This window comes from Magallana gigas, chromosome 2, assembly GCF_963853765.1.
Source record: "Magallana gigas chromosome 2, xbMagGiga1.1, whole genome shotgun sequence".
Taxonomy (NCBI): domain Eukaryota; kingdom Metazoa; phylum Mollusca; class Bivalvia; order Ostreida; family Ostreidae; genus Magallana; species Magallana gigas.
The window spans coordinates 52,966,838-52,988,377 of record NC_088854.1 but is presented as its reverse complement, the minus strand read 5'-3'; the positions used below and the strand labels follow the sequence as shown (position 1 = coordinate 52,988,377).

Below are 21,540 nucleotides of genomic sequence, written 5' to 3'. Positions count from 1 at the left end.
TTTGACATTAACATTTTGGTCAGCCATAAAAAAAATTTAAAACTCGAAACATGGAAAAAACAAAATTTGAAATATTTGAGTTTAAATCGTGACCATGTCTTGGACATACATGTATGTCAAAGCCAAATTTGCATTACGATACTAAACGATTCTATACGTCATATATACAAGTTTTCAATATATATCTCACCAATCACGTGGACTCTAAAACGCGCTCATTTCAGATCATAATAAGAAGAGTTCTGCTTTCATTTAGATCTAAGTGAATTAAAGATAATAAATATTCTATGAAATCAAAGAAAGATCCATGAATTGACACGCGGTCGATCAGCGAACGTAGACGTTTGCGTTCCCGAGTTGTAATAAGTAGGTATAATGACGTAGATGTGGTATCTATATATGACGTCATACACGCCGAATTTTTAAAATGCTTGTGAAAATGAATGTACTTTTATAACTTTCGATAAAAAAGGACAGATTACATCATATCCTATTATATCACATCACATCATTTCTCAAACTAGCATTGTTTAATAAACGCATAAACTTAAATTTTTATTTAATTTCATGGTACCTAGTATTTGTTTAATGATTACAAAAGTAAATTGGGTTATGAGAGTAAGAATTCCAATGGACCAATATATTTTTTTTATCACGATTCTTTATTTTCTCAACGACAAGGCATGCATGTCATATGATCATGGCAGTTTAAATAGACGACCAGGTGGGCTGTGCGTGATTGGTGAATTGTATGCTCTACTACTGTCCTATAATAGTTTGTTGTTGGGTGACGAAATTCTGAGCAACCTTCTGACAAGTTTCCATTTCACGCCATTCGATGGTTGTAAGCGGTCAGTGTGTGGCCCGTAAGTCAACGTACGACTTATCTCTGCTGACCTCACAGACAGCCATTGCATTGTGTATTCAAGACGACGTTTTTCCCCAGACTTTTGAAAGGATGTATTACCAGTGGGCCACTGCATAAATCGATCTACTCTTAAAATGCACAGTTAAATAGAAGTTACGAGACACAACAACTCTTTTCTGCAAGTCATCAGAAAGAAGACGGGACACAATCATGGTGATTCAAAACGGTGACGCAACCAGGAACCGCGCGGCAGATGCGTCGTCGGCGTCACTGGCGTCATCAAATAACGTTACTGTGGTGCAGTTAAAGAAACAAATCAATTTATTTCATGCTGTTTGCATAATAGTTGGCATTATCATAGGATCTGGTATTTTTGTGTCCCCTGTCGGAATTCTACAAAATGTTAAATCGGTTGGGATGTCGTGTGTTATGTGGGCCGTCTGTGGAGTTTTTTCGGCGCTGTGCGCGCTCTGTTACGCCGAGCTGGGCGTCACCATCCCTGAGTCCGGCGGCGAGTACACTTACATCAAGCGAGCCTTCGGCGATTTTCCCGCCTTTTTGGCGATGTGGATAAACTTTATCATTATATGTCCAGTTTGTGTTGCAGCATCCTGTCTAATTTTTGCAACTTACATTCTCCGTCCGTTCTTCCTGGACTGTGACCCCCCAGTAACCAGCATCAGACTTATAGCAGCCCTAGTAATAGGTGAGGTTTCCCGGACTATTTTCACAATATGGTTTAAAAAGAGAACAAATATGTTAATTTGGCACCGTTTAGTTCCTCGTACATAGATTTTAGGGGGCTTATCTTCTTTATTTTATATACGTGCTAGTAATATGACTTGTAAAATAATATAATGAAAGCAAAATAGAAGATCTGTGTTCGTATAACTAGGTTAAGCTAAAATGTTAATTTTTGTTTGCAGTTTTTCTAATCTTAGTAAACTGTGTCAATGTCAAATGGGCCACAAAGATTCAGGTTGTGATCACGGCCAGTAAGCTGCTGGCACTCTTCCTCATCATTGTCATCGGATTCGTCTCCATGGGTCAAGGTGAGATGCTGTCTGAATAGGCATTGTGTAATCTGCACACTCTGCATAAAACATATATAAGTCATCGCTTAGTGCAACAAGTCTAAAGTGCATCACTGTCCCAGTACAACTGATAACCACTAGACAGCCCACTATTCCCGCTCTGTACTGAGATAGGAGGTCTTCTTGACACTGGTAAAAACAAAGCTGTCATCCTAGAGACACTTGGAGTACAATGTTTGTACTGCTGATAAGTCACCAGTACTCACGGTCCATTAAGATGTTGGTATTTCTGATCACCGGTCAGGGACAGCCCACGTTTACACAACGTTTCTCTCGCGTGACACCGGCAAAATAATTTATGATTAACAATTTCAGTCGTCGGACACCTGCACCTGGAAATTCACAGGACCTAATCAAGTTGAGGTCGGCCACTGCAACGACCGAATACCTGGCGTGGTCATAGACATTTTACCCACGTAAACTTGTATAGGAAACCGTTGACCCATTTCTTTCCCAGTGCGCGTCTTAGTTACGTATCCGGGCAGCAGCCACAAGAAAGGTACCAGGTCCTTTAACTTGCAAATGCCATTAATATTTTAGAGGATGCCCGCAGTTCTCATAGAGATTAATTTCCGTAAGTGATTAAATCCAGAAATTATACAAACTCTATGTAAGGATACGTGCCCGTCTTGAGAAGTTACTTTCTGTTAGAAAAGAATTGATAATGAAGTTTGAGATATCAAAATTTTCTTTAAAAATGCATACAGTACATGCAACAATATCGTTGGCGCTTAGTTGTTGATGAAAATGAACTTAGCGCAATATTTGACAGGTGTTAAGTACCCAATTTGGATGAACGCATATTAAATATTAAATGAAATATGAAGTGTACTTAACCCCCCCTCCCCCCAATAAAAATATTGGACATTGCTGCGTTTTAGCGTGATATCGCTGCTTTAGTGTATGGAAGATAGATGACGTTGCATTTATCATGCCATCGTACGTCGCTATCGCGTCATAACGCTCTTTCTGCTAGAATCTGGAGCAAGCGACGAACCCTAACGATCTTAGTGTCTACTTGTGCACACTACTCTAATGCTTAGGCTTGATGTTATCTACAAGTTAGATTTCCCATTTACATTTATCACTGTACTTTTTCATTCATATTCAATGTCGGAAATAACTATTTCCACCTCTCAGTTCTTCAACATTGCACCAGGAAATTTAATACAGTTTTAACGTATAAACCTGTCGCGTCGTGGACTCTGAGTGTTGATTTGTAACGCAGGATTTTATTGCCAAAAGTAGTGCAGCTGTTGTAAAGTCAGATTTTCAATGGAACAGCCTCAACGTACAGTCCTGAGATCCATCCAGCGAACGTCATTTTCTTTAATATATACATGTACATGAGCATGCGCGAGTGTATATGTATATATGTAATAATTTGTCCAAAAACAATAATCTCCGTTGCACACCCACCCTTCCTCAGTTATATGACAGCATTTTTTAAACGAATTTTGGAAACTTCTACAACAAAATAATAACGTACATGTATTATGTACTAAAACACAAGAGCCGGCGTTACATTGCCACTCCCTTCCTTGGTTCTTAACGAATTTCAAGGACATCAACAGTTTAAACCTTACATAACAACCTTCACTCAACTGTTCAAATGGTTTGCCGAAAACATTGTCGTAAAAGTAAACTATCATCTCGGTTATCCTTTCTATTTTCCCGTAAACCATAAACCATAGGACCGTCCCTGTGTGAAGAGTTAAAAGAGGACACATCCGAGAAGAACCAAAGAAGGAAGTCACCAGAGTGGGCTTAAGGACCCGTAATTGAAAGGTCAAGAGGCGATGCCCTTAAAACCAGAAAAAAGCCTCTTAAAATAGACAATCTGTTTACAGAGGTGTCCGACGGAAACTCCTCCTTGCTGTAATCGTGTGATATGTTAATTTTCAATGCTCATCCCAAATCAATGTCTGAGATAGAGCTCATTATAGAAATTAATCTCAGCAGAACTAATAGGGTTCGTCATATTACTCTGAGTGTCACAAATTCACGATTCTTTAAGAATAAATGCAACCAATTTGCAAATTCAGAAATAAAATACTTTATATCATATTTGAATAGAATAAACAATGGCATTCAAAACTAGTTGTTTTCTTTTTTTAAGGCAATGTCGAAAATTTCAACAAAGCTTTTGATGGCAGTGATTTCAGCGCAGGTGCTATTGCAATTTCATTTTACTCAGGATTTTGGGCATTTGGGGGATGGTGAGGTTTTAATCACCAATATGTCATTCAATTTAAATTTTAAAAAAGAATAATCAATGTCTTACTTGGTCCAATGCTATTTTCAGGAGTTATCTGAACTTTCTAACGGACGAGCTGATTGACCCTCACAGGTACAGTACAAAAAAACCCCTCATTATTGAGGAGGCCGGGTGGTCCTCAAATTAACCATCAAATCTACCTTTAACTTCGACATATGATATTTATGGCCATAAACTATTATTTAGTCAAGAAAAAACATTTTTATTTTAAAGCGCGTAGAATGATATCTAATTCTTTTAGAATTAAAAGGCAAATTTTCATCCTGTTGTAGAAACCTGCCATTAGCCATCATCATTTCGATGACCATAGTGACCCTGGTTTACCTGGTGGCTAACATCGCCTACTTCTCCGTACTTACACCGATGGAGATGCTACGGTCGTCAGCTGTAGCGGTGGTAAGTCACTGACTATATTGGTGATCTTAAATAACGAAGACCATAGATGGCATAGTTGAATAAATATTTCTTTGCAAGTAAAATATCAAATTTGTTAAAAAGCCAAAAAATGTCAGATATTTTGGACTACCATGGATTGCAGCGAGAAATATGACAAAGGTCTTGCCAGTGTCGGAAACCCACTATACACGCAAACGTATGCGATTTTCTAAATAAGCCTACGCGACCATGAGTTTTCGACGATTAGTTCTTGCGAACATCGCATAATTTTTTCTCAAGCGAACTAAAGTTGGTTTACAGTATTTTAAAAAGACGATTTTTTCTTATTTTGGTCTTTTCTACTTCTGATTTCTAATATCTGGTTGCTCTCCTTCCAGACCTTTGCAGAACAGACAGTAGGTGTAATCGCGTGGATTATGCCCGTTCTGATCGCGATTTCAGTGATGGGATCCATGAACGGGACTTGTCTATCCATGTCAAGGTAATCGAGTATTTTCATTGTGTACTTATTCATGTGTATATTTTTTTCTAATATAATGTTGGATATCATTACGTTAGCTTTTTATTGTCTGTAACAGGTTGTTCTTTGTGGGGGCCAGAAATAGCCATCTTCCAAATATAATCTCCATGATTAATTACAAGTATCTCACTCCGGCGCCCTCTCTCCTGACCATTGTGAGTATCAAACCTGGATAGATTCAAAGTCCGCTTCTTTTGATGGAATCCGTTTAATTTACATTGGTCTCTCTCTACAGCTGATATTGACACTGGTCATGCAGAGTTTTGAGGAGATTTTCTTCCTGATCGAGATGATGGGGTTTGGTTTCGCCATCGTTTTAACCTGTGTCTTCGCTGGCCAGATCTACCTGAGATTCAAAGAGCCCGACATTCCAAGGCCCATTAAGGTAACCAGAAAATCCTATAAAAAGAATAAAGTCCTGTACAGATTGTTAAGTCTATGATATACGTATACATTTGAATTTACAAAATATTTTGGTTATCAAGAGAGGGATGTACTGTAATAATGAAAAGTCTCCTTCAACTTCAACTTTAACCAGACGTGTCTGGAAAGAACATTTGTTGTTCTACGCGTTGCGTAGCCAGGGTGCCAGGTTGAAGGGGACTATACGCTACAGAAGATTTGTTGACTAGTTTAGTTTAAGAATTATTTAATTAAAAAATATGTATACAAATAAGTATATAAATGAATATGGATTGAAGAGCAGGCAAAAATAGCCTATATTAGTTCTCTCCATCAAAGATCCAGGTATAAATATTGATTTACTAACAGTGTATATTTTTCAAAGTTTTACATGGACACTTTACTAACATATAGAAAATATAGAAATAAAGGATTGTTGGCTACCAACATGAACCAGACAAACCATTGTATAATGCTGTTTCTTACATTAAGTTTTGCTTTCTTTAGCTTCCCATCATCCTCCCCATTTTTCTGCTGGCCGTCAGTTTACTGATTTTAGTCCTCACGTGTCTACAAAAGCCCGCGGAAAGTATGCTAGCAGTTATCCTCATTTTGGCGGGAGTTCCGCTCTACCTCATTGGTGTTCTATGGAGTTCAAAACCTCGCGAGATTTCAGACCTTATACGTGAGTACAGTTCTAGTATTGTAAAGATATCATAAAATACCATAAAATATCGAATGAAGCAAAACCCTATTACAAGTACTGAATGATTGAAAAATAATCGTTGTTTTGGTTTTCAGATCAAGTCACGTGTTTCATACAAAAAATTCTGCTGGTTGTTCCCCAGGAGAAAAGCAAGGAGTTGAAATAATCAGTTAAGGAATTGGTCCCGAAATCGAGAAACACAAAACTGACCAATATTTAAGCCGCATACTAGTGTTCATATCATGGAACATATTATACACTGGTGTATATATATATACATAGTCTATATGTTGTTTTCTTGGTGTGCTGTAACAGTGTGTTTTAGTACTTGTACTATAGAGTAGACTAGTACACGATATACTAGTAGTTTGAGATGCCTGCCAGATTCCATTTGAAATGATATAATGACTTTATTATTAAGTCGGTAATATTGAAATGTATGGTGTAAATACCTTTATATTTTATTGTGTTCAATTTGAATTTAACTTTCGAAGCTATATGAGAATTTTTATAGTTATATTCTTTGTCTGTCATTTTATTTAGATACGATGCTAACAAATCGTTATATAGAAATAAAACGACCTTTCCATTGGTTTAAGTCTTCAATGAATCCAGCAACTAAGGAGGTAAATGCAGAGGATACAGGAAAATATTCGCCCCGTTTTATTTTCGTCCCTCTCGCCCTCGTTGTCAGCGGGCAAATTAAACTGGGCGAATTCCAAGGTCATAAAATATCTCTCTTTAAACAAACCTATGTCTGGGCGAATTCAAGACGGGGCAAAATCGTTTGCAAGTGAAGAAGGGCGAAAATAACACAGGGCAAAAATAACCCTGTATACAGTACTCTCTTTCGAGTATTCTTGATATTTCTAGAGGCATAATTGCATCGTTAATCTAGAGCTTTAGTAGATGCTCTATATATATACTATAACAGTTCTGAATTTTTGGACTACTAGAAAATCATAATTGTAAAAGGTAGTGGATATCTAGTTGTACGTGATATTCAAACCCACCATTTCATTAAATTCAGACTTGTCCGAGCTACAAAACGCTTATGTAAAACGTACCGGGTATTACAGATTATTAAGTCCTCAACAAAGAATGAAACACTGATGAACATATGTTTCGAACATTTCAAATGTTTACCTGGGGCGTTATATCTGATTTATCTATTTGATGATTCGATTATTAATGGTTATGATAATGATAATATACTGTCATTGGAGATCTTGATCTAAACATAACCAGAAGTTTATCCAGCTCGTTAATTAATTAATTTTTCAAAGTTCGGGTAAAAAACATAACTAGGGTACCAACTACCCCCATCCCCTTTTCAATAAAAAAGCACGGCCCCATATACACAGCTCAATCGCAAATAATGGGCACTTGATACAGGAAAAATTTCCCATGCTTTAATTGCTGGTGAATGACACTTGACAATTAGACAATTAAATAATTAATATATCAAAACTACAAAGTAAAAAAAACTTCCCCTTTCCTCTTAATAAAGGATACTTGACATCAACGAATTTCTATCCTCTGATGTCGATAAGTCATATTAAAAAATATAAATTGGACTATAGTTGATTTGTATACCATCTGTGTGAATCAAAAATATATTTTATCGCGTGTGATAAATATATACTTATTTTGATTGATTTGTTTGACACACAAGTAACAAATATAAATCCGTATACATTGTATAAGCTCATCTGAGTTGTAGACTCAGGCAAGTTGCCCGCTGCGTTAACTCTTTTCCAAAGCTGACATGAATTCATATATACGAAAATCTTCGTGTCCAACGTAATGTGCAAGAGTTGGTTAAATTTTCAAATGCGACGAAGCATCAACAGTGCTCTCACCGTTATGATATAACAGGACTGGTGTGTAGCACCAAGAGTAGCTACGGAAACCAAGAAGTAATATGGTGGTAGTTTTAGTTATTAAAAAGATAATAATTCAGAAATTTTCTTCATCCGAACAAGTTACATTAGATGCAGAAATTTATAGAAACTGTATTGAAGAAATTGTGACAACAACTGCACTGATAGGAAATATCCAATGAAAGACTTAACAAAACAGACCGAAATCTAAACAGACATCTAAAATAATTCACGATAATTCCAAAAGGTTTTTATGTTAGTAGAATAAAAATAGAGTTCTTGTTATTGTGAATGTTGCAGATTAACCCTTTTATAATTTTATTTTAAGCAACAGTTTGAGACCGGGGAGCCTGAAATATTTATGAAAACTCGAGCTTTATTTATTTAATATGAATGATAGATTTTATAAAACTATTCAAATATGTTAAAATCATAACATCAAAAGTCCATCGTCAGAAACCAAAGACCAGCCTTTCATACGCTTAAGATTATACAAGACTGGTCGTTTAGGTGTCTGACGACGTCGAGGACAATGATTTGCTTTAATTTGATTGGAGTCCAAGAAAATCAATGTGATAAAGTAATTTGCAAGTTATTACTCTTGCGAGCCATGTGGTCAAAGGGCCTCATATCCTTCTTATATGCTAGTTTATTAATTGTACGGTATCACAACATATGTATTCAAGGTCGAGTTATTCTAAGTGAACGTTTGAAATAGTAGGCTAGCAAACCATCGACTTTGTCTTGATAGCTAGACGACCAGTTTACAGAATTTTCACTTGAACTCTTATGCACAAGTTTCTTAGAAAGCTAAATGTATATTATCACTTATCATCATCCAATTTGTGCAAGAACCTTTCCAACATTCTTCCTATTTTAACCTAAATACTAGTAACACAAAAACTTCCGTTTTTTACATTAAAAAAAAACATCAGTTTAAGCAACTCTCAGTTACTGATGTTTATCGTTCTTTTTTCCGATCCTAAAATCTATTTTATCGCTAGGATCTACATCAGTAATTGAGAATTGCTTAAACTCAAAACTTGCCAAAACTGAGTTTTGTATTGTGTTAAATGAGGTACACACTATCTACATGTCTCTACATTACCTCAACAAAAGCATTCTTAAAGTTTTCAAAGGCCCATGAGCCACCCTGCTAACCTGAGCAACACTATCCATATTAATATCAGCTTTATGAAATCATATACATGTAGATATACAAAATATCTGGACAATGCAATAGAATAGATCTTGTATAAAAAGATTGTTTTCTCCAGATAATCTTATGTAACACATAGAGTCCCTTTTGTAACAGGATGATTTTATATTTTTAGAAGATTTTTCCCTATATATTCTATGTAAAAATTTGCCGCCCCCCCCCCCCCATTTGTAGTCCGCCCTACCACCGCAGATCATGATTTTCACAAACTTGAATCTATCCTACCTGAAGATGTTTCCACAGACAATTTACAGTGTTTCTGTCCAATTGTGGTTTTTTTGTTGAGAGGTAGATTTTTTTTACATTGCTATGTAAAAATTCGACCCCCATTGTGACCCCACATTGCCTCCGAAAATCGTGATTTAATAAATGTAAATCTACTCTACCTGACATTGCTTCCATACGAACTTACAGCTTTTCTGGCCAATTGATTTTGATAGAGGTGTAGAGCACTTTAAATACGATTTTGCCCACAATATAGTGCTTTTGAAAACATTAGACATTTTTAAAATTATACAAAATTTAGTTCAATTTATTATAAGAAACGCAAATCACAGTTTTGATTATCTTACACAACATCACTTAAATCTTCGAATGTAGTTATGGATAAATAGCAAAATACATGTAGTAACTATATGCAATAACAAGAGACCCATGGGCCACATTGCTCACCTGAGCAACAATAGGTATGATAAAATCAGCTTAATGAAATCATATGGAAACTATCTGGATAATGTAGTTTACATGCATACCCTGTATAAATAAAAGTCCATTTTTTTACTCTGGATATTCTTATGTTTATAAGCAAGTCCTTTTTCTAATAGGATGATTTTATATCTTTATCACATGTTGAGCATTGCAGTTCTAAAAAAGATCCTAAACAAATGCTTATATATGGGATATTAACCTACATTAAACATCAAACAATTGTAAAATTGGAATCCAAATGTGGCCCGACCCTACTCCTTAAGATTTTAATTTGACAGAATTTAAATCTACATTATCTGAGGTTGCTTTTAGTAAAGTTACAGCTTTTCTAGGCAAGTGGTTTTTAAAAAAGATATTTTAAAAATTTCTCTATCTATATTCCTATGTATATATTTGTTTGCCCCATTCCCCCCCCCCCCCCCCCCCCCCAAATGTTGTGACCCCATTCATGATTTGAACAAACTTGAATCTTTCCTACCCGAGGATGCTTCCACACAAGTTTCAGCTTTCCTGGATGATTAGTTTTTGAGAAGATGATTTCAAAAGATTTACACTTAATATTCCTATGTAAACCCCCCCCCCCCCCAATTGTGGCCCCACCCTACCCACAGGGGTCATGGTTTTAAAAAATTTGTAACTATACTATATAAGGATGCTTCCAAACAAGTTTCAGCTTTCCTGGCTGATTAGTTTCTGAGAAGAAGATTTTAAAGATTAACTCTATGTAAAACTTTGACCCGCCATTGTGGCCCCATCTTACCCCCGGGGACTATGATTTGAAAAAACTTGAATCTACACAATCTAAGTATGCTTCCACACAAATTTCAGTTTTTCTGGCCAAATGGTTTTTGAGAAGAAGACTTTAAAAGATTTACACTATATATTCCTATATAAAAGGTCAAACCTCCATTGTGGCCCCACCCTACCCCTGGGGGTCATGATTTTCACTACTTAAAATTTACACTACATGAGGATGCTTCCACACAAGTTTCAGCTTTCCTGGCTGATTGGTTTCTGAGAAGATTTTTTAAAGAATTACTATTGTGTACTGTATTCTATGTAAAACTTTGACCGCCCCTTACCCCCAGGGACCACGATTTGAAGAAACTTGAATCTACACTATCTGAGGATGCTTCCACACAAGTTTCAGCTTTTCTGCCCAAATGATTTTTAGAAGGAGATTTTTGAAAAATATCAGCAAATTTTCAATAAATCCTAATTATCTACCCTTGAAAAAGAGTATGGCCATTCATTTTCGCAAACTTGAATCATCTTTACCCAATGATGCTTTGTGCCAAGTTTGGTTGAAATTGGGCCAGTGGTTCTGGAGAAAAAGTCAAAAATGTAGAAAGTTTACAGACAGACGGACGCCGGACAAAAAGTGATCAGAGAAGCTCACTTGAGCTTTCAGCTCAGGTGAGCTAAAAAGTTGGACCACTTCAAACAAACCAAAGAAGTCCGATTATGTTCTACAGGTATTGTAGTATACTTTCACATTAGGTTTCCGTACTGAAAACTAGACAAAACTTTCAATTAGTGACTTTTTTAAAACAATCATGTATATAGCCACATAGCGATATACTGAAAAGACTTTAATTAAATGCGTTGCCTAGTCGTAACGCGTCCAGGTCTTTTTGATTTTGCGGTCGCTGGATCAATTGCACCAAGTAGTATATATATATTTTTTCTTTTCACTCAAAACATGATTTTAAAGAATAGAAAGTTTAAATTACATGCATCTAATCTGCTGATTTTTTTTTTCAAACTCTTTCGTATGATTCTGAGTATGAGCAGATCTAATAAAAAGAGATCTCTTCAATAACACTTTATACTCTAATTATACTTGCATTAATGGCACTTTGCTGAAAGTAATCACAATTCAGAATACCGACTGACAATACACAGTTCTATATATTCATTCCTCAATGCAGGTATCCTGAATTTATGACAAATCAGTAGCTAGTTACAATTATAATATTTAAAAAATCATTGGGACAGGAACCTGTATTTATTTAATTCAATTCAATACTGATGAGGGCAAAAGAATGGGAAAAGGTGCTGTACCTCTTTTACCCCCATTACCAAGGATTCTTGATTTGAAAAAAAAATAAAACCCAAAAAACTTGAATTTACAATACCCAAAGATTTCACTTTTTTTGGTCAAATGATAAAGTACCAATAAAATTTCAATAATTCTTAATTATCTCCCCTTAAAAGGTGGTGTTGCCCTTCATTTTAATAAACTTGAATCCACTACACCAAATAATGCTTTGTGCCAAGTTTGGTTGAAATCGGCTCAGTGGTTCTGAAGTAGAAGTCGAAGATGTAAAAAATTTACGGATGGACAGAACGTTATTAGAAAAACTCAAAACTCAAGTGAGCTAAAAAGACAACTCAGCTCAAGTGAGCTAAAAGACATAAACTATGACTATGATAATTGTCATGTGTTTAAATTACATTATTATTACAAACTATAAATGAACAAATTTATGCAACATCTTTTTTTTTATCCAAAAAGGACTACAAATATATATATCATTGTTTCATCATTTATTTCAAGTAAAGGAGAGACAATTTGGAAGGATTTCTCAACAAGGTGTTCAAATGACTGGACATTTTTAAACAAGCAGTGATTTAATACTGAAAAGTAATTCCATTTAGAAAGAAACTGATGTTTCATAAGAAAACAATGATGTTTTAGTTAAGTAGTCAACTAAGGCAAGCATTTGATTTAATAGTTATAAAAGTATACAAATAAAAATATGCATAATACATTTACATACATGTAAATTCATAAATATTCATGAATATTCATAATGAAGTTAACTCTGATGAATACATGATTTTGTTCACTTTGTTGTGTTTAAAGTCTTCAGCAACAGAATACCTGATAAATCATATTAATCTCAGACTCTCTTATACAAACTCAACAGGTACTCTTCCCATGTTTACTGAATCCGGAGGTACACATGTATGTACATCGTAGTTATCTGGCAGTGGTTAAAAGGAAACATGCAGTTCTACTGATGATTACAGAAACATGCAGACAATACAGAGTACAACCAACAACAGAGAGCAACACAACAGAACACAGAACGACCGAGTACACATAGGGCATTTTAATTCTAAATTTAGCACAATCAAAGAAGTCCATAGGGGATGTACAGGAATTAAAGAATGGTCTTGATTTTATCAAGATTTCATATTTTCTCTTGAACAAAAGAGCGAAATTCAAAGAAAAAACATGGAAGCCCAAATTCAGGCACATAATGTGATTGACAAATTATTGCTTTGTTTGTTAATAATTTTATGTTAATTCGGCAACAACAAAAAAGTTTGGTCCCTTCTGAAGGGCAAATGAGAAAAGAAAAGATCAAGAGATTCCAAATTCTAAAAACATTGTCTTCATTTCTATTGGTGCTGAACTCTTTCAGTCTGTAAATGTTAGATCACTGATGACCGAGTTTCACTTCTTGCCCTTCTTCCCGAGCGTTGACATCTGGGCCTGGTGCTGAGCCTTACGTTGCTGGAACGCCTGCATATCGGCCTCGTACCGCGTCTTATTGTCCTCTATCTTCTTCTTTTCCTCAGCATGTTTCTTCTTCAGGGCATCAAATCTGTCGTGTAACTGTAATGCAAAAATGATTAAAGTATGTAACCATAATTCCTTTCTTAACATATGTACGGGTAACTTTAGACCAACAATGTATATTACAAAGGAAAAAGTTTAATGTTAGTCAACTTATCCTCCAAATCTAAACAGAAATGTATGAATACGGTATATAGAATGTTATGTGTTTCATAAACTAGAAACCCTTCTTTTCATCTTGTCTTAAAGGTGCATAAATTACTATCCAGTATATTCACCTAACCAATGAACTAATCTCATCCCTATCTGGCTAACCCGCCTGTTCTCTTTACTGTCACTCACCTCTTTCTCTGTTTCCTTGAGTTGTGCCTCTTTTTCCTTGACTCTGATGACAAAGGTCTGTCTCATCTCATCTTCTTTTCTCTGTAAGTCTGCCAAATGCTGCTGTCTCTTCAATTCGTATGTCTCTGATAAACTATTAACATAAAAATCATCCAAATGAATAAAGTTTCAGAATACAGACAGACTTGCTCTAAGAGCAATAACTAGCATTTCCAAATCTACTTCCTCGTTATATACATTGTAAGTCAAGATTTTTATTTTAAGGGCTTTCTACTTTACATAAAGCACCAGCAGCTGAAGTGATATTTCACTTCATTATTCTGTATTTCTAATATAAAAACATCAACCAATTCATATACACTCCTACATTACATTTTCTAGCTTATCTTATACAAACAATATACATTTTTGGGGTCATTTAATTAGGGGTTGTTACTTACCTCTTGGACTCGTTTTCAGAGAATCCCATCTCCTGGAGTTTGTTCCTGCGGAAGAGTTCGTAGTGTTTGCTGTGTGTGTTCTCCCGCATATCCTCCATGTTGGTACGGATCAACATCTCTCTCAGCTTCACAAAGTCACAGTGATTCTCGTTCTCAACTGCCGAGACAATATTCTGTATACTGTGTTTTTGCAGTGTTATATGTGTACAAGAGTACAGGATTATATTGAGAGAGACAACTACTGGTACTCATTAGCCGAGGTTTTGAGATCAGCAATTATGTATTAAAATCACACATCAAGCATCGTTGTTTTCTGTGATAGCACTGAGCAAAAGTCAATAATATTTACAGGTGTGTAATACATGTATTAATAAAAATAATGGGATTACTAAACATTTCCAGACATGAAAGCCAAATCTATGATATAAACTAAAGATTCCAAGGTATTTAGTGGTTGCTAAGGATCAGATATCTTTAACTTTTCATTAATCATCTTGTTACCTTGTACTGTTCCCCACGGATACTGTCTGGCTTTCACCATTTTGTTTCCAATTTTGACCTCATCACTGCTTCCTACCACAGCGAAAGGAACATGTCCCTGTCAAGATAAGATAACAAATCACTGATATAATTCCACACAGAGTCCACAACATGGAGATTTTAAAGCAGGGTTACTTGTTAATTGCTCTCTTACATTCATGACTTTGTTGGCTTCTGCTACAGTTTCATCATCAATAGGGAAGCTGTAAATCTGGACTCCATTCGCACTTAACTCGTTCATAATCTGTTTGAAAGAGAAAGACAACAGCTTTTATTAAAAGGGAAACAAAAAAAACCCAAAGAAACTAAATAGAGTCAAATTTTTATAATTATGGTGTAAAAAAAAAATTGCATGCAGGGTAATTTTTGCCCCATGTTTTTTTCCTCGCCCTTTCACACTTGCTAAAAGTTTTGTCCTGTCTTGAATTCAACCAAATACGGTTGTGTTAGAAAGAAATATAACTTGAACAATGGAATTCATCTAGTCTCAAATTTGCTTGCTGACAAAGAGGGCGAAAGGAGCTAAAATAAAACGGGGGCAAATATTTCCATGCATACAGTACTTCTGGGTATATAATATGTAACAATGTGAAATACATAACCTTCACTATTTACTCTGAACATTAACATTCTAGGGTTAATATTACTTCAGAATTTACATTAGAGTAAATAAGATTCATCCACTATCATTCTAGCAAGATAAAGTTGTATGAAGGTCTGACTGACTGCTAACCTTTTGTTTAAATTTCTGTAGTTCAGCCTTAGTAATGGTGTCAGCCTTGGCGATGACTGGGATGATGTTGACCTTGTTGTCAAGTTTCTTCATGGTCACAAGGTCAAGGGCCTTCAAGCTGAAATGAAAGACGATTGAAACAAATCTCCTCCTTGCTCCAACATTAATTCACAATAATGATACACATTAACAATGGCAAAGTATTCAATAAAAGGTACACATAATTTCCTTATCAACTACAAAGTTTCATGAAACTCTATTGAATGGTTTAAGAGGAGTTGCACCTACATACTGCTTATATCTAATAATGACCAATAAATGACTATGACTTACGAGTGTCCTGTGGGGGCCACAAAGTACAAACAAGCATGGATCCTGGTGTCATGGTAATTGTGTAGAGATCTCTTGATCTTCAGCTCCTCACTCAAAAAGTTGTCAAACTGGGCATCGATGTAGTCCACAATGGGCTTCCAGCTGCAGACAATCAGAGAGGATATTTTATTAATTTCAAGCTAAAATTTCAAAATACATAGATGCCTAAAGTGGCTATGTAATGGAAAAACTGACCTGTCTTCTTTGTTAATTTGGTCTCCAAACCCAACACTATCGACAATGGTCAACTTTAATCTCACACTGCTCTCTTGAAGTTCTAGGAAAGAAAAGTGAAGAAACTGTCAAAAAGAGGTTCATCTCCTAGCAATGTGCACTGTATCAACACCGCTTTTATATAATGCATTTGAATATTCAATTAGTGAAGAAACACCCAACATAAATATAAAATCCAAATTCTTTTATAGTTTCATCTTTTAAAATATAATGTTCATTAACATTGTGCACAGTGTTATTATCCCCTACCCCCTTCACCCCCCCCCCTCCCCCCATAAAAAAGAAATCCCCAAAACTTACCATAAGTGCTAGCCTTCAGTTTGACCCCTGGAAGGTCATGAGTACTAGGGGTAGAGTCAAAATGGGTATTGAATAGTGTGTCCATCAAAGTGGATTTGCCAATGCCGGTCTCTCCTGTGAAGTAAGAGAGCAAATTTGGTAAAATGAACTACAAAAAAAGACAGTAGTAAAGTCTTTTAAACTAAACTTAAACTTAAAATAAAGAATTATAATTAGAAAATATAATAACAGTTTCAAATCTTAAATCATGACGCAGAAATAAAACAAATATTGAGCAGAAATCTGAAGCAACACTCACCAAGACAGAGGATGTTAAAGCAGAAGCCCTGGGCCACAGACTTGTTGACCAGCTGGTCTGGGAGACTGTCAAAGCCAACGTGACCGTTGAGAGTCATGTTTCTTACTCCCATAGAGTGAGGGGGCTTGCTAGGCTGAAAATATAAAATAATAAAAGCTGCATCATTGAGTCATAAAATAACCTATAATGAAAGTGATACTAGTCATTAGCTCTAAATAACATGGTGGGAAAATAGTGAAAAATAGAGCCCTGTTATTTTAAGCACAAATATATGAATATAATAACATACCATGGAGCATGTCTGTGGAGCAAGGTGTGACACAATGTGACAAGTGGAGGAAAACTTATACCTGAGACTCCGAACAGACATTGTGTACCTCTGAGTGGGCACGCCTCCCCCTTACCGCTCAGAGTAAATATGACTACATACCTCATCCCTCCAAAGCAAGGCCCGTATTGTTTATATAGGAGGTATCTATTTGTGAAGATTTTTAATGCATGATTTGACCTCAGCCGGGTCTTAATGATAATAACCATCTGATGTTTATCGCCATGTGTAGCACAATGCTATACAACATCTGTACACTGTTTATAAAAACTGTATACAAAAGCCATCTGGAGAAATAACTTGTACTATAACTTTTCTTCACCCCTTCATCAAAACTATAAATATGTTATAATGAATAAAACAAGAAAATCAGTTATTATAATAAAAAAATAAATTTGATTAGTATTAACAGTGCAAGTTTCAATAACTGAACAGCAACTGTAACTTGTGCAACAGAACAGAACTTGAACCTTTCCCATCAACTGAACATGAACAAGTGCCAAAATCACCTATGGGTTCACCTTGGAGAAGTCTGGATACAGACTGCTGGTGGAGATAACTGGAAGTTTGTCCCACTTCTCAGCCCTCATCCTCTGTTTACAGTAACAACAAGAACATTAACTCTAGGCAAGCTGATGTTTTACCCACTAAATTACCGGTATATAAAAGACTGATACATCCTCGATAATACCAACAATAAAAGGACCATACACCAACTAATACATGTACCGGTAGATAAAGGTAACAGTTCTCATATGCATCTTATCTATAGTATTGTTTTTTTGGTATAATTCATATCATGATATGTATTTTGTCCATAATAATGTTTGGTAAACAGGTATAAACATTGTAAGATAATTTTTGACATATGACACAAATAAGTACACCATTTTTCATTATGTATTACAATAACCACTATGATAGGTATTCAACACTAACATGTTAATGACATTTCTCTGTTTATTATTCATATGACAGGTTTACTTGTCCAGAGGAAAGACTTTATACATCAAGACTCAGCAGGTAGATGTTCCAGACATTCTGAGGCGGTGTTTATGACACACTACACAAAGAATCAGTTAGATATAGATAGATACTGATGACAGATACTTATTGAGAAGTCTGAAAAGTAATTCGCCATGCTGAGATAGGAAATAACTGTATCATATCTTGACAGAGACAGATGTATAAGGACACACTGGGAGTAAATAATAAAATATTCACCTTTCTACACTGAGAATATGGCCTTGTTATTTGATTTTAATGAAGCACAGCATCAAATTAAAATCAAAGTACCGGTAATTTTTATGTTTCTCTTAGAATTTAGTATTGAGCCCCAGCAATAACGTTGGCACATAAATGGATATAGTGTTTTAGGTTTTAGTCAGCAGCGTCAGTTTAAACAGAAAAGTATATTTCTGTTGTTTTGCGATACTTCATTTGACATTACTAGTACAATGTACTTCCAAGCCCTCAGATGCCCTAGCATTAAGAAATCAGTTGCCCCAGTATGAAGAAAACAGACTGGCAACATGCACAGATTGCATGAAGCAGTATCTTAGGATGCAGAACAGACAAAGCTAGGATGGTAAGTCTTGGCGGAGGAATACCTGTCCTGTTTTAAGGAGTTCCGACTGGTCAAGGGAGAGATCAAGTGATAGATCAGCTGACTGATCTAAAGATGTGTCGCCATCTGATGTAGGATCAATCTTGACAAGAAATACATAGCACTTCTGTCATTTTGTGTAATATTTCTTCTGCTTTCATTGATGCAGTTCATTTTGATATAAGATATGCTTCAAATTCAAACTCTATCCAGAAAATTGTGCTTCATGTGAATTTCATGTGAAAAGCACATTCACATTCCATAAACAAATTTGATGTCAAAAAAAGAAAAAGAAATGAAAAATCCTTCTGTACGCAATTTTCATAAAATTAAATTCAAACGAGTTTAGTGCAAGTGCTTTTTCCCAATTTGAATTTCACCTAAAATGCATGTAATCAGAAGCACATTTTCCAGAGAAGTGAAGTAAGAATTTGCAGCAGTTTTTTATAACCCTCCACGTTCCTAAAAATTTATTGTCAAATAATCAGAAATTATTTGTCAATGTCCTGAGCCTAAGGTCTTAATTTGTTATAAATATATAAGGAGTGAAAATTAACTTCTTGGTCCTAGAGAGGAATAGCAAAGTCTTATCATATCATATGCGTTACATCAAATATTCACCATCATCTTTGATAGAAAATTTATATAAATGAAGAATTTTTAATTTTTATTTTCAAAATTGTTTCAAACATAATTAGATGTGATGAACATTTAAAAAAGTACAATTCTTCACATTTCTCCAGATTTTAAACTCTCTTTTTAAAAAAGTCTTTGGACATTATCAAAACTAAAAAGGCTATGAGTATGAAATACTTTACCAATAACATCAAATCTGAGATGTGTAGGTTAGAGAACACTAAAACTAAGCTTTCACTCTATCACAAGATGATGGAGATAGAAATCACAAGTCATAAGCAATCAGAGTTTCAGTCATCATAATTTTCCATCAATAATAACGATTTTTTTTTATCTCCATGATAAAGTTATGCATCAAAATATGTTCAGTGTATGATGACTGACTATGACATTGTTTCTGAATAAATGTTGGTGTTTCTTCACATTCCTGGGGTTTGGTCGACAGTGCATTTATTCTGAGATTTTTTATACATGTATTTGAAGCTTCAACGAATTTAAGTTCAAACAGTTTGTGAAAAAACACTTAACCTGGATCTCTTCATTATCAAATAAAATATTGTCGGACCAATTACCTGCATGGTGCCGCTGATTCTTCTGTCCATCAATATTAGACTAGACTATTTCTTAGTCCTTACTATGTTTATCCTTATTTGGTCTTAAAAATTTAAAAATTTTCAATTTTGGACATTACCAATTGTTCTTTTAAGTCATAGTTCATCAAAGTTAGTTTGATTTTCAGTGTCTGAATTTAAACTATACATCAAATTATACATTTTCTAGTAAATAAATGAAATCAATTGCATTTATCATGGAGAGGAAACGGTGAAATAGGGTGTTTCCGCCTTTGTGTGAGAATTTTGATTCAACATGATGCATAATCTTCTTTGTTAAACACGTTACCAAAACAAAATCAAAAGACTAAATTCAAAAACTAAATACACAGATGCACATGTAAGAGGACAGAATGTTTTACATACCCTTTGTACGTCTGGAGTTGACATTTTTATGTGTGAACTTGACGGATTCCTGAGATTCCGTTCTTCCCTTTAAACAGACCGGAAGTAAATCATTTTTATTTCTTTTTGAATGTTGGAAGAAAATTAAATATCTATGATTAGAATGTCTTATCATTATTTAATAAATTTCTTAAACTTAATAGTTAAAACAAATTCATTTTATGTGTGCATCTTTACTAAAATCACTGAATCTGATAAAAACGGAATTTCACATTACACCAAAATTTAATTTTATGGATCGTTAGAGAATCATTTCTGTAGCAAGGTTGCGTTGTTCAAAGAGGGATATATGCCCTAATTTTCTTGTACGATTTTTTTGTATTTTTTTTTTTACGAAAAAGTAGAAAATCTATTTTGGTTGCAAGTAACGCACTGTACGTTAGAGTTAAAAATTTGATGTAAATAAATTCACAATATAAATATCTAATAATTGTCCAGTAATATGTAAGACGTTTTATTTAAAATATATATATATTTATGAAAATAACAAACTTCTTTTGATAATATTTTTCAAACCCATGGATAAAATTTTCGAAAGAAATGTAAGGCAATCATTTTTTTTTTTTAAAAAGATGGGTTTTTTTGGGCAAAATAATTTTTTATTAAAAAATTTAAAACATCTTGTTGACATTCTTTGTCATCGTTTATTAGATATTTAGATTATGCATTTATTCATAACAAGTTTTAAACTTTACAGTGCGTTACTTGCAACCAAAATAGACTTTCTATTATTTCTTTAAAAATACCACAAAAAATTCGTATAAAAATTAAGGGCATATATCCTTCTTTGAACAACGAAGTCGTGCTTCAGAAATGATACTCTAACGATCCATAAAATAAAATTTTTGTGTAGCATTCCACCTTAAAGTGTCCCACTCGTCATGTCATGCATGCGCATTTCAAATTCATATCATAAATATTCATTTTTTTTTTTCAAAATAAGAAATAGCAATTTTATAAGTTTATTGAATCGGCATAAAAAGATTCTTATGATCATTATTCATTGCCGCACAACATACATAAAGAAAATTT

General features: G+C 34.8%; 2 protein-coding genes across 4 annotated transcripts; one reads left to right on the top strand and one right to left on the bottom strand.

The window, feature by feature from the left end:
- The first annotated feature begins 710 nt into the window (after positions 1–710).
- On the top strand, positions 711–6,855 carry LOC105336525 (large neutral amino acids transporter small subunit 1). The gene is made up of 10 exons (XM_011440879.4): positions 711–1,574; positions 1,795–1,920; positions 4,082–4,181; positions 4,268–4,312; positions 4,513–4,636; positions 5,014–5,117; positions 5,215–5,311; positions 5,392–5,541; positions 6,066–6,243; positions 6,360–6,855. The coding sequence occupies exons 1-10, from the start codon at positions 1,079–1,081 to the stop codon at positions 6,428–6,430; spliced, it is 1,491 nt and encodes a 496-aa protein (XP_011439181.3). The 5' UTR covers positions 711–1,078; the 3' UTR covers positions 6,431–6,855.
- Positions 6,856–13,060: 6,205 nt separating this feature from the next.
- On the bottom strand, positions 13,061–20,612 carry LOC105336523 (septin-11). Of its 3 annotated transcripts, none has more exons than XM_011440876.4 (12): positions 20,470–20,607; positions 18,861–18,959; positions 16,923–17,055; positions 16,625–16,738; positions 16,286–16,367; positions 16,052–16,192; positions 15,719–15,836; positions 15,140–15,229; positions 14,947–15,043; positions 14,446–14,602; positions 14,006–14,138; positions 13,061–13,702 (listed from the first exon to the last, which is right to left on the bottom strand). In XM_011440876.4, exons 1-12 carry the CDS (start codon positions 20,491–20,493, stop codon positions 13,541–13,543), a joined length of 1,350 nt encoding a protein of 449 aa, XP_011439178.1. In that variant the 5' UTR covers positions 20,494–20,607; the 3' UTR covers positions 13,061–13,540. The 3 variants fall into 3 exon arrangements, with proteins under 3 accessions (XP_011439178.1, XP_011439179.1, XP_011439180.1); XM_011440877.4 differs by lacking the exon at positions 18,861–18,959 and adding an exon at positions 17,772–17,843 and having other exon boundaries at positions 20,470–20,534; XM_011440878.4 differs by lacking the exon at positions 18,861–18,959 and having other exon boundaries at positions 20,470–20,612.
- Between the last annotated feature and the right edge of the window lie 928 nt (positions 20,613–21,540).

Excerpts from the sequence above, each read along its gene's own strand:
- LOC105336525 (XM_011440879.4), top strand. The coding sequence starts at position 1,079 with ATGGTGATTCAAAACGGTGACGCAACCAGGAACCGCGCGGCAGATGCG. Across the intron at positions 4,313-4,512 it reads GAGCTGATTGACCCTCACAG|AAACCTGCCATTAGCCATCA; the intron begins GTACAGTACAAA and ends ATCCTGTTGTAG. Across the intron at positions 5,118-5,214 it reads ACTTGTCTATCCATGTCAAG|GTTGTTCTTTGTGGGGGCCA; the intron begins GTAATCGAGTAT and ends TGTCTGTAACAG.
- LOC105336523 (XM_011440876.4), bottom strand. The coding sequence starts at position 20,493 with ATGTCAACTCCAGACGTACAAAGG. Across the intron at positions 15,044-15,139 it reads AAGCCAACAAAGTCATGAAT|GGACATGTTCCTTTCGCTGT; the intron begins GTAAGAGAGCAA and ends TTATCTTGACAG. Across the intron at positions 14,139-14,445 it reads TCTGAAAACGAGTCCAAGAG|TTTATCAGAGACATACGAAT; the intron begins GTAAGTAACAAC and ends TTATGTTAATAG.